The following is a 17,046-nucleotide window of genomic DNA, read 5'->3' on the forward strand; positions in this document are numbered from 1 at the left end:
CCATTAAAATCCACGCCTCAGCCATTTCAGCTCATTATAACACAGAACCTCTCCTCTTCTCTCATCCACTGCTCAAGCAGTTCCTCAGAGGGGCCAAAAATTTGAGACCACCCACGAGAGCTCCAACCCCAGCCTGGGACCTTAACTTTGTCTTGGAGAAACTCAGTCTACCTCCTTTCGAGCCAGCTGCTACTGCAGACTTAAAATTTCTTTCTTGGAAAACAGCTTTCCTTTTAGCAATTACTTCAGCTAGAAGGATATCTGAATTACAGGCCCTTATGGCAGTGGAGCGTTTCATCATCTTTCATGTGGACATCCTTCATGCCCAAGGTGGTATCCAGTGTGGCTCTTAGTCAGTCCATTTATTTGCCAACCTTCTTTCCCAATCCACAGAATAAAGGGGAACGGACACTGCATTCCTTAGATGTGCACAGACAACTTAGATTCTACTTGGATAGGACTACACCTCAAAGGAAATCTGAACAACTGCTGGTGACATTTGCTGCAGGAGCAGAGGGAAGGCTATTTCAAAGCAAACCATTTCTAAATGGATAAGCCATTGCATTCATTTCTGCTATAAGCACCATGGAAAACCTATCCCCCAGGGGATCAGACCTCACTCCACCTGGGCTGCATCTACCTCTACAGCCTTTCTCAGAGGCGTCTCTACCAGGGACAATCCTACAAGCTGCTACCTGGAGTTCTGTACATACTTTCACCAAGCATTATCATTTGCCAATTTTCTCTAAATCCAGAACTGGCTTTGCCACTGCAGTATTGCTGGGCCTTATACTGGCCCAAATGCTATCTGAATTCTTCCTCCCAACCATAGATTTGGGAATCTACCCAAATGTAATGACTGCAACAATGAAACACGAAGAACATAGTACAGTTGTGTACACTTACCATAAATGTAGATGTTCGAGTTTATTCACTGTTGCAGTCCTGGTTACCCTCCCTCCAGCCCCCTAACCTCTTTTGGCTATACCTCTACTTTCCTTTACTATGATTAAAAGCCTTTTTGGTTTATTTGCTTTTTTGTTGGAGGTATATCTTTTAGCTTTTATGTTTAATTGCTTCCCATTGGGGGGGGGGGGGACGTGACATCGGGGGCAAGAAAAACTGATGTAATGGCATCGGCTGCATGTTTAATACCCCTGACAACCAAACGTCATGGAGAAGGGGCAGCAACCGATGCAGGACCCAAGACTTTGTTAATCAGGCCGACTGAGAGCTACCTGCAAGCAGATAACCCAAATATAATGACTGCAACAGTGAATACACTCTAACATCTACATTTATGGCAAGTGTACACAACTGTACTTTCCTCTTCTTCCATGCCTCAAACTGGAATTTCAGTAGTGGACTCACCATTTGACTCTCAGTCCAGGGCTCCCTTTTCAAACCCCTCTTCCCTCTCAGCAGGGGTTCACAGATGATTCAGATGTGGGATGGAGGGCATCCTTCAGTGCCCTAAAGGTGCAGGGTCTTTGGTCACCTCATAAAAGGAAAGACCACGTCAGCATCAAAGAAATGAGACCTCTTCTACTGGCCCTTCAAGCATTCCATCCCCTATTCTCCCCAGAGCCTCTCTAGGTGTTTATAGACAATACCACAGTGATGTGGTATGTCAGCAATCAAGGGGGGATGAGATCTTACCTCCTATGCTAGTTGACTCCTCTACTGTGGGAACTAGCTATCCAGAATCATGTGACTCTTCAGGCAGTTTGTATTCCCTCAGGTCAGAATGTTGTGGCAGACTCTCTGAACAGGTCCGTAACACAATCCCACAAGTAGATGCTTCACAGGGATGTGTTTCTGGGCATTGTCCACCAGTGAGGTACTCCTCAAGTAGATAATTTTGCCTCCCCCGTGAAAAGACAACTTCCTGTTTATTGCACCAGAGTCCCAGGTCCTCTGGGCTGGAAGGTGGATGGCCTCTCTTTTCCTGGAAGGGGATGTTTCTTTATGCCTTTCCTCCCCCTCCCCTGCTCCCAGAAGTCCTATTCAGAGTACAACAGGATGCTCTCAAAATCTTGCTGGTGACTCCTTTTTGGCCCACACAGCATTGGTTCCCTCTTCTTCTGCATTTAGCCAAGGGCAGTCATCACAAGTTACCTCACAGGGTGGAACTACTCGCACAAGACAAGGGATCTGTCATCCATCCTTACCTGTCCACTCTTCATTGACAGTGTGGGTGATAGGATTTTGATTACAGACTCCTTTTCTCTGAGGACTTGCTTAGGGTCCTGCAGGAGGCCCAGACGTCCATAGCTAGGAAATCTTACTTATCCAGATGGAAGAGGTTTTCTGTTTGGTGTCTTTCTCATAACCTGGATTCACTTTCCTTGGATGTTCCTTTGGTTCTCCCTTACCTGTGTGAACTGCTCAGTGCTGGGTTGGAGTATTCTTCTGTAAAGGCCCACTTATCAGCCATTTCTGCTTGCTTGCCTTTATCACCTCCTTTAGCTTCTAGTTTTAGGTTAGGTGTCCTTCATATTGGGCCTCCCACAGGAAGGCTACCCCTCCTTATTGGAATCTTTATTTTGTTTTAAAGAAATTGACCCAAGCTCTTTTTGAGCCTGGAACTTCAGCTTCCTTTCAACATTGTACTTGGAAGACTGTACTTTTGTTAGCCCTTACTTCTGCCAGATGGGTATCTGAGCTTCAAGCCCTTATGGCTTGTCCTTCTTTTAAGTGTTCCATAAGGACAGAGCATCCCGTCTTACTAATCCTTTTATGCCCAGAGGATCCTTTGTTCAGTTGCACTGTTGTGCAGTCTGAATGACAATAAAATTCACTTTGACAGTAGTGAATGGGTCTGTTCATTTGCCCACATACTAGATAAAACTAAGACATTTTATAAATGTGATCAGCTCTTTGTTTTCTTTTATTCTAGATCCTTAGGACTGGCTGTTTCTAAGCAAACTATTTATTTTTGAATTTCTAAAGCCATTTCTTTTTGTTATGGCTTCCATGGCAAGAGCCTTTCTTCTTCTTTTAAGGCTCATTCTTCGGGTTCCTATCGCCTGATCAAAAATTATAAATGACGAACGCGTATTGAGCGAACCGGATTGGTCAAAACGTTGTGTGCATAACAAGGAAATTGCCGTAGGGAATATTTTCCCTTTACTTCAATGCAGTGCGATCTCGGAGTAGGAATATTTAAGTAGCGGGGGTGTGGGCGATGCAGCCTCCCACATGGTGGGCACAGGGGGGCTTGCCCCCCTGCCTACAGCATTGGGGGGCTTGCCCCCCTGCCTACAGCGTTTAGGTAAGTATTTTTTTTTTTATTATTTTATTATATTTTCGAAATTTCAAGCATCGCTCACATGGTGTCGACCATATGGTGTTTGATGTTTGAAACTTTCAACATATAATATAGACCCCATTCTTCTAGGGCTGTGCCTCTTGTGTTTTTTTCAAGAGTTTGAATACTAACTATATTCTTGAAGCAGCTACCTAGACTTGTGTGCATGCATTTACCAAACACTACAAGTTAGATGGAATTTCCAGAGCTAGAGCTGGCTTTGCTAAGGCCATTCTTTGTGGGTACCTAGAAAGCTCTGCTGGTCCATCCTCCTCCCTCTCTTCTTACTGAGTTTTTGCACTCTCACTTTTGTAATGAATACTGCATCAGTGAAATGGAAGAACATGGTACATTTGTGTTAGATCTTACTGTAAAGGTAGATGTTCTTCTCTTCACTGTTGCAGTATTCAGTCCCTCCCTTCTCCCCTGGCTCTTTTCTCTTCTGGATGTACTGGTTACCCCTTTTTGCCTTAGTCTGGAGTTCCTACTCCCTCATTTCTGAAGATGGTACTTCACCTTTATGCCCTATGCTATACATGGGGTGCATACGTATGATGTATGGCATACCGTTATTGTAAGATCCTACACAACTGTACTGTTTTCTGACCTATTTAACATACATGAACACCATGGGTGAGTCTCTCTCCTTAGCTGTACCTTCTTAGAATAGCTTGTGTTTTAGGCAGATGAGATCTTACATGACAGAATCTCTAACTTTCTTTCTGTTTTAAGTAGATGTAGTCCAGGGTCTATCTCTCCTCACTTGGTCTTTAAGGATGCTGTCCTTGTGGCTTAGAATTGCACCCCCATTATGGTAGACCTTTAAGACCCACTCCATGGGTCTTGCCTTATTTTAGGTCATTCTGAGGCTGACACTTATTATTTCTGTAGAGCAGCATGAAACCTGGGACCTCTCTACTAATGTCCACATTTTCCTTGTGCAGACATTCCTGAACACTGGACAAACATTAACATGTCTTTCAATACCTTGGGGAGTACCTGGGATCTTAATTTTATTATGAGTACCTGAGCTCTTAATTTTCTTATGCATCCATTTTGTTTCCTGTCCATCTTGTTGAGCAGGAATGATCCATGGTCTCCGGGAGACTTTGCAGGTATTTCATTCTTTGATTTCAGCTATAGATTCCCTGTGGTTCTTCTATTGCTAGACTAGCTGTGGCACACATGTTTATTTGCAGGTTGGCTTGGCTGTGGCTATCCTTTCTGGATATAGAGTTCTTTCCGGATGTTCATCTTGCCCTTCTTCTAAGGAGGGTTTTATATACAGAGGTCCCCTTTCAGTCTTCCTGGGAATCAGACAAGGAGAGAGAGTTGCCACTATTATAGTTTTATCCATCATGGCCACCCCTCCTCTCTTCAAGTCACTGCTGGTTTGTCTTTGAAGAGGAGTTGTTTCCACCGAATCAGAGGTACTGACGTGTATTGTACAGGGCAGTTTCACCCAGGACATCTTTGTAAGCCAGCTTGTAGCAGTTAATGCTGATTTCCAGTCAGGCCTGCTCCTTATGTGGATGATGCCACGTTGCTGTGGGCACCTCAGCATGGAAGCTGCCGGTCACCCAGACTAGATGGGTATTGTACTTCGATCTGATGACCAAACACCAGAATTGTGAGACAGGATTGGTAGGATCATAGGCATTTGCCTGAAAAGGGGACTTGGAAAAGTAAGATTAGATGTCAGTAGTCCTTCTTTCATATTAGTGACTTGAAAGATTTTGTCCTTTTAGCAGTGTGACCAGTGTATTTCTGCAGTGTTCTTACCTTTACTAGTGCATTAGGTCTGGTTCATAAACTATTGGAATAAAAGTTCTGCTGTGTGTATTGACATAAACAGAGAAAAACTCAAAAAATCTAGCATTTGTCTTATGTTAATAGTTTTCCTGAAACAAGTCATTGCTATGTTTTTTTCTTATCTGCTCAAATGACATAATTGTTTAACTTGATGAGCATAAAATTAAAACTGTATTTTTAAAGACCTAGACAGTAAGCCTCTTCAGAGTGTGTGCATTGCAAGAGATGCATATGCATCACTGTTTCAGGTATGTATTTTTTCTCCAAGATAATAGTGTGTAGTGTTTTGGACTTGCTGTCTTTATTCTGTGTATTTCTTTGTCTGTCATGGTATCTCAGTAATGGAGAGAGAAAATTCCTACATCTGGTATGATTTTATGCTAATAATTATCAGAATTTTTGCAGCAGTTAGCGTTGATGCCTCACAGCAAGAGGTTCTCCGGATCAGTCCTTGGCTGGGGTGCCTTCTGCGTGGAGTCTGCATGTCCTCCCTGTGCTCACGTGGGTTTCCTCCGGGTGCTCCGGTTTCCTCCCACATCCCAAAGACATGCTGTAAGTGGATTGGACACTCTAAATTGGCCCTAGGAGTGAGTGCGTGCATTCTGTGGAAGGTTGGGCGCCGGGCTGGCAACTCGACACTGTAAAACTCCACTGCCAATCATGAGCGGACAGGTGATCCGCTGTGGCGACCCCTAACCAGGAAAAAGCCAAAAGAAGAATTATCAGAAGTTTTTGAGAAGTTGAAGCTTCTTGCATTGCTTTATTTCTGTTGCCGTACTCTATATTATTCCGCCCTCGGCTGCTGCGTCTCCTGATATTAGCGTCTGCAGCTATAGTAAGTTAAATATTGTTTGTTCAACACTGCACTGCTTTTTGTTGTAAAGTAAAAAGTGTATGGTAACTGCTGTTTGTTTATTTATGTATGCCTGTATTTTAAAATGAACACAAGAGGAAGGGAGATAGCAGCTTGATACCTAGCAATGTCCTTACACTGAATGGGTTCGATAACTGTACTGTATGATGTTTCAGCGGTCAATGCAATGTGCTAGCTGACCTTAACCTAGTATTGTGCGTATTTCTTGAGAGTGCTAATCAGATGGTAATAACGCCAACCCCTGCATGTGCGATGTGTAAGCGGTGAAACGCTATCCAATTCAGACCTGTTTTCACATATTCTTGGTTGTACTGGCCAAAAAATACTTAAATAACACCAACCCTTGCACGTGTGATGGTTAAGAGTTCTGCGCACATCACTTATTAACCACAAACCTGTTCTACATGCATTTAATATAGATTTCACGTATTCCTGGGTGTACTGGCCAAACAATACTTAAATAACGCCAACCCTTGCACGTGTGATGGTTAAGCGTTCAGCGCACATCACTTACTAACCATAAATCTGTACTACATGCATTTAATATAAAAGGAGAAAGCAGCAAGGACTGCTTAAATAAGAGTGTAGGATAATGTACAATGAAGGGTAGCGTTTTAAGAGTGTAGGATAATGTACAATGAAGGGTAGCGTTTAGCCGGTCCTAAGGGAACACCACTACAGCCACCTAACTGTAGCTCGCTGAGTGTGCTGGGCAACAATAACTGGACACGCCAAATTCTGCACGTGTTCTGCTGGAATGTCCTAATTATTATCCTGCTCAAAACGCTTCCCCAATACTGTTTAAAGGACCAGTTTACTGAAATAACACCTAGCCCATGTCGCACTGCCTACTTCGTGGAATTAGACTGTTTGCTTTCCCTTGAACGCTTACTGTACAACATGTTGCTCTGAAGCATTTGCGGACTTAACTCTTTGTGATTGTATGCTATTGCTGTGTGCCAATGTTTCTCTGAACTGCTTACTAAAGTGCATTTTATTAGTATAGATTGTTTTGAAAGTGTGATGAATATGTTGCTCTATAGATTGTTTTGAAAGTGTGATGAATATGTTGCTCAGAATACTTGTGTTTTAACTCTTATATTGAAAAGTATATGCTGTTGTGGGCCACTGTGCTTCTGTACCTGTTTAACCAAAGTGCAATTTCTCTCTCTACATTCTCTCCTCTTCTCCAGCTTTCTAACCCTGCAATACTCCCTGTGACTACACCTGGCTTGGTTGCCTACACCTAACCTAAAACATAACAAGCTATATTGCCTCATCCCCGTATGGGAATAGGACTAAGCTCCTCATAGAAGAACTCAAGAAAGTATGTACAACTGCTGCTAACCTTGTATTATTAAAGAATTCTAAAGCCCTGCTAGCTGTTCAGTACGCTCCCTTGCCAGGAAACCCAGCAGCCAAATGCTAATTAACACTGTACTTCCAATATTAGCCGTCCTCTAGCTCACTTTTTACCAGACTCTCTCCCTAAACATAATCCAGCCTAGGGATCTACCCTGGTGAAATCACAGGTGCATTTAAACATTTGTCCACTAGGTGGCACCCTCTCCCCACTTTTCCTGATTTCCCATATCTTTTACTTTACTCTCTAGTATTCTATACATGTTTTAAATTCTCTTTTTTCTTTTCTCTCTCCCTTTTCCAAACGTTGTTGGCAACTCCATCCCACTAAATCCCCTGTCCCTTGTACTTACCTTCTTCATTCAACAGTTCACTGATAGGCTCCGGCTCTCGCTCTCATTCTGCCTTCCTTGGCTCTTCCCGCTCCGTTCGCCTTACGGGCTCACTCCGCTCCCCTACCCTGCCCCCAATTCCCAACCACCCCAGTACCTCTACATTTATACCTTCATAACCACACCCACTACATCACCTATCCAATTACATGCCACAACTCTCTCTATTTCCACTCCCTTACCCCGCCCATTCTAACCATCACTCATCCCCCTACAAAACCCTACTTCACCAATTAGTGTCCTCTATTCAAACCTACACCCACTACCTAACCCCGCCCATATAAACCATTACTCTATACTATCCTCCTACTATTATTCAGAGACATACCTACCTTCAGTGCATAGAACCCTCCTGCTCTTGAAAGTTTACTTGCAACCACTTAGCAACTTTTAACTATCTTCTTCATTTCTTGCTTTTTCAAAAGCCATCTATACAATGTTCCCAAAAGCCATATCCTCCTCCACTCTACTACTACTTCTCCTCAATATAGTCTACATTTACTACCTCACCCAGCCCATATATATTAACCACTCACAGGCTTTTCACATAACAATACATCTCAACTCACCTCCTTTAAAACCACACACCACAATATCTCCCCATCTTTATCCTATACAAAGCCATCTACTCTTTACTTATAAACTTATCAACCCTCAAAAACATCATACCACCATAGTAGCTAACAAATCCTTTATCAACATAATAAAGCCCAGCCTAAACTCCAAGCAGTCCAAACACCTCTCCAACCTAACCCTATATCTAATAACCACTCTACTATCAGGAGATATCCACCCAAACCCAGGCCCCTCCACCTCTACCACCATAGATAAGTCTATACTATTCACCTCTCTAAACTCCCAAATCATAGTAAACAAAGTCCCACACCTTCATGCTTGACTTTCACATAATAAACCTGATATTCTATCTATCTCTGAAACTTGGCTGAAACCCTAAATAAAAGACCATGAAATAATACCACCAAACTAGTCAATCATCAGAAAAGATAGATCCCACAAAAAAGGGGGTGGAGTAGCTCTACTGTACTCACCCTCCTTGTCAGTCACTCCTTATAACAAATCCATCCCAAATTTCAATAATGCTGAACTACTCCTTATCACTACTTCAAGTCAATAAATACAAGCACATATGTATAGCCTCCCTCTATAACCCCCCTGGAGATAATATTACCACACTCGAGAATATCCTATTCTGGCTCTCCACCAACATTAGCAATGAAATCATAATTTTGGGTGACACAAATATCAGTTGGTCCTCCATTCAGTCTTCCACAAACCCACTTAATATCAACCTTTATAACTTCTCACAGCTAATTAACAACATAACCCGCCCCTCAAAAACTCTTTCCACTGGTAGCATTCTAGACTGGATCTTAGTCTCTCACCCTCATTATTTCTCTGATAGTGGTACACTTCCAGACTCCCTCAGTGATCACCTACCCATCTTCACATACCGACTCCCTGTACCTTTACAGAGAACACATAATCATATTACTACCCGCAACCACAAAACCTTCAACCCAATAGTTTTCTCTGACTCTCTAAAAGTAGTTGACTGGAACATTCTAAAAGCTTTACCTCTAGATAATGCTGTGGCCCACTTCAACACAACCTTCTTAAACCTCCTAGACTACCATGCTCCTTTAAGGACTAAAAGAATAAAACTAAAAACCACCCTCTGGCTAACCAAAAACACACTTACAGCATGTGACATAGAGATAAAGTCTGGGCACTTTACCAGAAAAATAAATCTCCACTCATCCATAATGAATTCAGAACACTTAGAAACAAAGTAAAAAGGCTTGTTATCACCGATCGACAAAACTACTTTTCCATACTCCAAAATACTAATAAAACAAATCCTCAAAAATTCTGGAAAGGAATCTCTACCCTTATCAACCCTGGCAAAACAGTCAACCCTAGCCCAGATCCCAATGCTACTGACATGGACTTGGCTACACAATTCAACTCCTTTTTCATTTACTCTATTTCCAAACTAACCTCCTCATTCTCTGACACCAACATCCTCGACCTCACCCCCATCCTCCTCTACCAACACCCTTCCCTCCACTCCCATCACCACTCTCACTTCCTCTCCAATACCACCATCCTCTAATACCCTACCTCCCCTTCCTCCACCTTTCTCACTAAAACCTATTCCCACATCTACCATTTAAAAACTCCTCCAGAAACTAAAGCCATGCTCTAATGCCCCAGACAATATTCCTTCATACTTCCTTAGCATAGCTGCAGAAGCCATTGCCTACCCTATTAGTATTCTAATCAACCGCTCTATCCAAGAAAGCACAGTACCCCAAATTTGGAAAAAAGCCTTTATCATACCTTTGCATAAAGGTGGCAATAATAACAATACGACAAACTTCCGTCCCATAGCTATACTGTCTCCCATCTTTAAACTCCTAGAAAAGTGTATCCATCTGCAGCTCCTACCTTACCTCTTAGACAATCACCTGCTGACTCCAACTCAGCATGGTTTTAGACCCAGCCACAGCAATATGACAGCCCTCCTCTCCTTCTTAGAAACTATAAATAAAGCCCAGGACTCCGGTCACATTGTTTCTACCCTGCTAATGGACCTCTCAAAGGCCTTTGACACTATCTCTCACAAACTACTTTTAACTAAACTCTCCCAGCTTAACCCATCTCCCTCCTCATTGAACTGGTTCTCTAGTTACTTATCTAATAGATTTCAAGCAGTCAAATGGAAAAAAGCCACCTCCTCATTCCTTAACACCCCAACTGGGGTCCCCCAAGGTTCCATACTGGATCCTCTTCTATTTAACATATTCATAAATGACTTCCACAATTCTATCCCATTCTCTAATATCATCCAGTATTCAGATGATTCAACTATTATCTGCTCTGCCACATCCATCCCAGTTCTCCAAAAGCTTACACAAGACGCATTCTCAATCACTGAACAATGGATGAAAGAAAACCACCTAGCACTCAATGCCTCTAAAACCAAATTAATGGTATTTACTCCCTCTAAACTCATCTCTATCAACACAAACTCTTTTTCAATAACTAGCAACAACAACGTATCCTTGGAATTGCTGCCAGAGGCTAAGTTACTTAGGGTTCAAATTGATAGTCAGCTTAAATTCAACTCCCACATACACCTAAATATCAAAAAAACTCATCAAAAACTAGGCATGCTCTACCGACAAAATCGCTTCCTTACACCCTCTACTAAAATCACTCTCTCTTCCACATTTCTTATCCCCTCTCTTCTATATGGAGCCCCACTCCTGACTAACCTACAATCTTCCCTCAAAACACAACATTCCTCATGCTACAACAAAATAGCCAAATTCGCTACTAGTCATAACGCATCTACCCACCTCTGTTCTTCTCTCCACAAACTAAGATGGCTAGAACTACCCAACCAACTCATCTATTCTCAACTTACTCTTGCTCATAAGCTCATCTTTAAACCCTTCCTTTGTCCATCCCTTTCCTCTGCCTTTAAAATGCACCTCCCCAACAGAGTACTTGGAGCTAATAACCAAAACCTAATTGAATTATATAAACCAACTCAACCCCCTGGAAAAAATCTCCTATCCTATGGTCTAGCACGTCTCTGGAACTCCCTACCTCCAGCCATTCGCACCACTTTCAACCACTTTATATTCAAAAAATCTCTTCACTCTCATCTACTAACCCAGTGGGAATGCTCCTGCACCCATCCATCATAATTCTACACTGCGTTATCTCCTTCCTCCTCCTTTCCATGAACTTCCTAGGTTCTGCCTCTCTTAACTTTTGTTTCCTTAGCTAGCTACCTAAGACACAATGGCTTCTCAGTATCCCATTTGAAATGTTCATTTTCTAGTCTGTTTCATCTGTAATGTCACCTGAATGTTATACTCTAACTGTATAAATTTGTAAATATAGTAATATGGATCTCTCTTTTTCTAGTTTGTATCATCTGTAATGTTCATCTCCAATATGATGCTCTAACCGTATAATTTTGTAAATATTGTAATACATATCTAAAAAATATGTAACCCTGTTTCTGGAGCCTTTCTCCCCAGGACTCCATTGAAAACGGGTTCATCTTGGCCCAATGGACTATCCTGGTAAACCAACTGCAAATAAATAAATAAATAAATAAATATTACAGTAAGCAAGGTATTCCTTCTTTGACTTGCTATGCAGATATCCATTTCCAGTACAATGGATTTTTGTTTGGTTTATTACTACTTTCTGTGGCCCGATTATTCCAGGTAAGCACGAAGATCATTATACTTTATATTAGTAACCTTTGTTTTTGTTTGTATGTATTAGTTCTTTCCTTGTGACCCATTTGTTTCTAAGTGTCATGTAATTTGCTCTGTGCAGTGTAGGTGAGTAAAGTTCTAGTTTCAAAATAAGTCATTTCTATTACATCTCGATTTACTCAATCATTCTACAGCCAAATCTTGTTGTTAGCTGAGCCTGTTCTGACTGTCTTGTTGAATTTAGCATAGGAACAATACTAGGCACACAGTCACACACACCTTAAGGTAGCTAGCCTTGTACTTCTATAAGTAGACACACTTAAAAGCTCTTGCCACCATTTTTGAATACTTATTAGCTCCCCGTCTTTATCACCCAAACCAAATCATATATGATAAAAGGATAGAATTCATCTGCAGTATGTATAAGCAGAAGCTGCAGATTTGTTGAGACTTGACCAAGATGGATGACATACTGAACAAAAACATAGTATGTAAATCTGCCAGTTGTTGTGTTTAATCTTGCTCTAACTGAGAAGTAACTTCCTAGGCACATTGGTGAGCTGTGGGATGCAAAGAAATATTTGTCTTTTTCTGGTATTACTTTCTGATATAACTTGGTAGCATTGCAAAACTTCATTGACCTCTGCATTGTTTTACTGTTACATTCAGAAATAAGTACTTTTCATAAGATTTCAGCATTAATATCAGGGTGCCTTACTGCTAGGAATATTTTCTTTGCATAATCTTTGTCTAGATTTTTTTTTCTGGTACCTCTTTGTAGGATCTTTACTCTAGGGGGTGCTAATATGTTTTGCTTCTTAATTGGAAAGGTATTAACAATTCTGATGTATTTAGAAAATCTGCAGCTCATTATTATTTGTGTCAGAAGTACCTTTGTAGGTGCATTAATCTTTTGTTTGATGCAGTAAAATGGGTGACAGATATTGTATTCTAATTTGCTGTAGTAATATTGAAAAGCTCTGTTAAAGTCTGCATTTCCTTAGTTTTTCATTTCAGAAATGACAGTTACTTTTGTTTGAAAGTTTGCATAATTCTTAGTTTCTCTTGCTTGCTATGAACCTAAATGAGTGTTCTTTGTTGAAGTGTAGTAACAAAATGTAAAGTCATTGATATAACCTTATGGCTGTGGCACTGTAGATGTGTGCAGGCACATGTAAAAATAACATTGTATAATTGCTTCTTCATGCCCTTTTTATTCATCTTATGTAGTATTCCTTTTCGTTTGCACAGTTCCATGGTGACCTGATTATTTGTCCATTATTCTGTAAATGTGCCAGTTTAATTAACCGTGCAAGGCACATTTGCTTTATGCTAATTTAATTAACCACACACTCAACTTTTGCTCATTGCTAGAGTAATTAACCATGCTGCATAAGAACTGTGTATTGAGCCTCCATACTTTGGTATTTTGATCTTATTGTTCAGGATGAGGAAAGAGTTCTAGTATGAAATAGTATAGAATTAGTGGAGTGACTGTATCTATTAACTTATTTGCTGCATCATTAGTGATTACTATTCTCTGTAGTTCTGCTGTAAAGTTTGAGGAGAGGAAAATGCAAGAAAGCTGGAGTTGCACATTGCAAAGTTTGAATGGTTTCTGTTCATGCTAATCACTTGACTGCATGCTTCAATAGTGGCATTGTAAGCCTAACACTTTTTATTTTGTTTTTTTCTGTTCTGACTAAAACAGCTCAGGTGCCAAGGAACCTATAGCGGACTCATTTAATTTATCTACTATTTCTGATTGTTTATTTAACATTTAATCTGATGTTGGCCAATTTCATCATGTTCAACAGATGGGTCTTGGATCCAATCTTGGACCCGGTCTTGGCATTTCCAAACATGTGAACCGAGACTCTGACTCCACCCCTTACCCATAATGCCCTGCTGTCCTCTTTCTATCTTTAGATCTAATTTGCTGCCATTGAGGATACAAGTAAATCTCAGGACTCTGCTTTCCTATTACAAAACTTCAACGATAATTAGAATTTTATTCTACTTTTCTATTCCTCCTACCCTGTAGTTGGATGTTATAGATAATGTGACAGTTTTTAGTCAGCATTTGCTCAGTAAGATCTCATTACACTTCGTTTTTTTTCTCTTTTTGCGGTTTGGTCTCCTTCATACTTTTTTGATATATTTATATTTACATTTATAGTTGTATACAGTTTGTTACCTGGGAGTACCCAGTTTGGATTTAGAGTGAAGTATTTGCAAATCCTTCAGATCCAGGGCACTCCAAAGTAATCGTGACAAGCTAATTCTGAAACGACTTTTGCTCATGTAGTCAGCTAAGGTTAGCTCTTCTCTTTTTAAGTCTTCTGAAAAAAAAAAAAAAACTAAGGAAAAGGAGAGAGAGAGAAAGAAACAAAAGAGTCAGTTCGGGCTTCAGAAAAGGTTAAAGAATCTAGTAGAAAATGGCCTCCGGATCTGTCAGTCTCCTCGGGTCTGGCAGCCAAACTAAGTCATCGGATCTGACATCTCCTCGGATCCAACCATCAAGGCTTTCACCATAAGAGAAGTCTCAGACTATATTAAGGCGTCTTCTCTGGTTCCGAGATTTTCTCCAGAGCTGATCAGCCCTTGGCTTCATTTGCCAATTTTAAGGGAATCTAGACATTCCAGATCTCTTTGTTAACCTCCTTGAGGTCAGGCAATTCAACCAGAAGGCTCTCAGAAGCAGATATTGACAGAAAGATGAGGTTTCTGAGACAGCAGATGCAGTTGGGGGTCATCCTGAATCCATCTCCAAAACTCAGATCTGAGAACAGTTTCTGCTAACCCCCATCTTCATTTCTGTTGTCAGCTGCCATGTTGAGTTGATAGCCCTTAGAGCTGGTTGCCCATGGAGTGGTGGCTTCGGATCCAAAACCCTAGTAGTTTCCACTCCATCTGTACCCTTGTCCCTCTGGCTTTGGACTGAGATGAAACATGGAGCTGAAGCTTCAGGTTCGGGGTCCTGGAAGAGAGGTCAGTCTCTAGACCTTTGGATTTATCCCTTCCACTAGATGCCTTGGCCTTCGACAGCTTGACTCTGCCATCGTCCTGGGACTCTGGACTAGCTGGTGCTGGGAGGGCATTCTTGACTCCCCTACATTAAGAAGCTGTCTTGGGTTCCTTGTCGAGTTCAGCATTTGAGGTGATTCTCAGCTCAAGAGAGGCTCACTCCATCTAGTTGGACCGATCCAACCTCTGACTTCGTCTGCATCTCTGTTCCCCCCCTCATCCAGGTCGAATGGGACAGTCAGCATCAAGGGCTTCAGGAGACATACTCAGCCTGAGTTCCCAGTCTGATTCCAGTCCTGCATTTGATGTTTCCCAAGCACATGTTCCCTCTGAAAAGGATGTGTTAGCAAAAGCGCACAAATTTTTCTACTGAATTGGTCACAGAAGACACAGACTTTAATGATGGAGAAGGGTTCTCATGATCTTCCTTTGATGATGTCGGTTTTGGCAACTTATTTGAACTGATGAAGCAAAAGGGAGTTTGGTCCTCAGATAACCCTGTTCCGGAGGAATCTGTTTTCCTCTGGGCCTTTGTTGCTACCTTGACTACCTCTTGAGGGGACCCTCCCTCAGATCCCCTACTAGAATTCATAACACAAAGAGTATGGAAGGAAACTGACTCTGTAGAGCCCATCCCCAAGAAACCAAATAGGATCCTGTCAGCTTGCAAGGACAAGCAGCACTGGAGTAAGCGCCCTTTGGTAGATACCATGGTCGTTGTTGTGGCCACTAAAAAGGAACTTTGTGAAGAGAGTCCCTCAGTCCCACCCTCCTAATCAAAAATCCAGGGCCTTGGACAGAGTTAGGAAATGTATTTATGCTTCAGAGACTTTTCCATCAGAGCTCTGATCTATTTGCCACACATATTTTATTTCCAGAGGGATTTGACAAAGAATTTGGCCAACTCCCTCTCAGGTATCTTTCCCATGGATGCCCACAATAAACTCTGTGATGAATTTCTCCATGTAATTGTTATGTAATGCAGCCGATGGAGCCACCAGAGCAGCAGGCACCAGCATTGCCTTACGCCGTCATATCTGGATGTGGTTATGTGACTTTGCAGGGGAGCTTCCCCCTTTGACGGGACCTCACTGTTTGGGCTAATGGTGAAAGATACTCTCAAGAGAAGTGAGCAGCATGGCAAGACCCTGTCAGCCATAGGCATCCATTTTTCAGCTCCTCAATGTTTGTACTTCCAGAATCAGAGATGAGTGAAGATGTGGTTTAGAAAGTCACAGGGGTTGAACCAAGAAGTGATCTTGGACAGACCCTCTCGTGGCAGAGGAGGGAATGGTTTCAATGGATGCCACCGAAGGGGCAGAGGTGGTCTGCAAACTCAAGGGTTTGAAGGTCCGTTCATGGAGAAACCTTTCCATTGCTCCTGAGTGGTTGGCCAGCTACCACTCTCTGGAGGTTGTCAGGGGGCACTTATCCTTGCACCTTCCAATCTGGTAGACCATCACTTCAGACAAATGGGTGCTAAGGATAATTTCCAGAGGATATACAATTCCCCTTTTGCAAAATCCTTTAAAGAGAAAAAGGATTCCTGAATTACCACCCCCCCAGCTGCTGGAATCAGTAGAAGTACTAAAAGTCTTGGAAAAAAGAGCCATCCAGCAGGTCCCACCAGACCAGTTCAGATCTAGTATCTACTCAAGGTTTTTTTAGTTCCAAAGAAAACTGGGGACCTAAGGCCCATTTTGGACCTCAGTCATTTTAGTCAGTCTGTAAGAAAAACAAAATTCTGGATGGTCACAGTTCATTCCATTCTATTGCTACTATAGAAGGATTAAGGATTTATGGATGTGCTCATTAGATCTGCAGGAAACTTACTATCACATAAAGATAAACAAGCATTCCAATAGATTTCTCCATTTCTGTTTGGGAGCCAATCACTTACTTCAGAGCTCTGCCATTTTGTCTCCCAATAGCCCCCTGGGTGTTCAACAAATATATGACAGTAGTCACAGCCTACCTCAGTCTGCAGGGTTATCAGGTGTTCCCTTA

General features: G+C 41.8%; 1 protein-coding gene across 2 annotated transcripts in view; it reads left to right on the forward strand.

The window, feature by feature from the left end:
* The window catches only part of ALG8 (ALG8 alpha-1,3-glucosyltransferase), a 625,276-nt gene that overhangs the window by 142,448 nt on the left and 465,782 nt on the right, over positions 1–17,046 (forward strand). For both annotated transcript variants that reach the window (XM_044072699.1, XM_044072700.1), the window contains one exon: positions 11,951–12,018. In XM_044072699.1, the coding sequence (XP_043928634.1) occupies positions 11,951–12,018 (68 nt within the window). The remainder of the gene's footprint in view (positions 1–11,950; positions 12,019–17,046) is intronic.

The sequence above is a fragment of the Protopterus annectens genome, chromosome 5.part0, assembly GCF_019279795.1.
Source record: "Protopterus annectens isolate FY-2018-M chromosome 5.part0, PAN1.0, whole genome shotgun sequence".
NCBI lineage: Eukaryota > Metazoa > Chordata > Ceratodontiformes > Protopteridae > Protopterus > Protopterus annectens.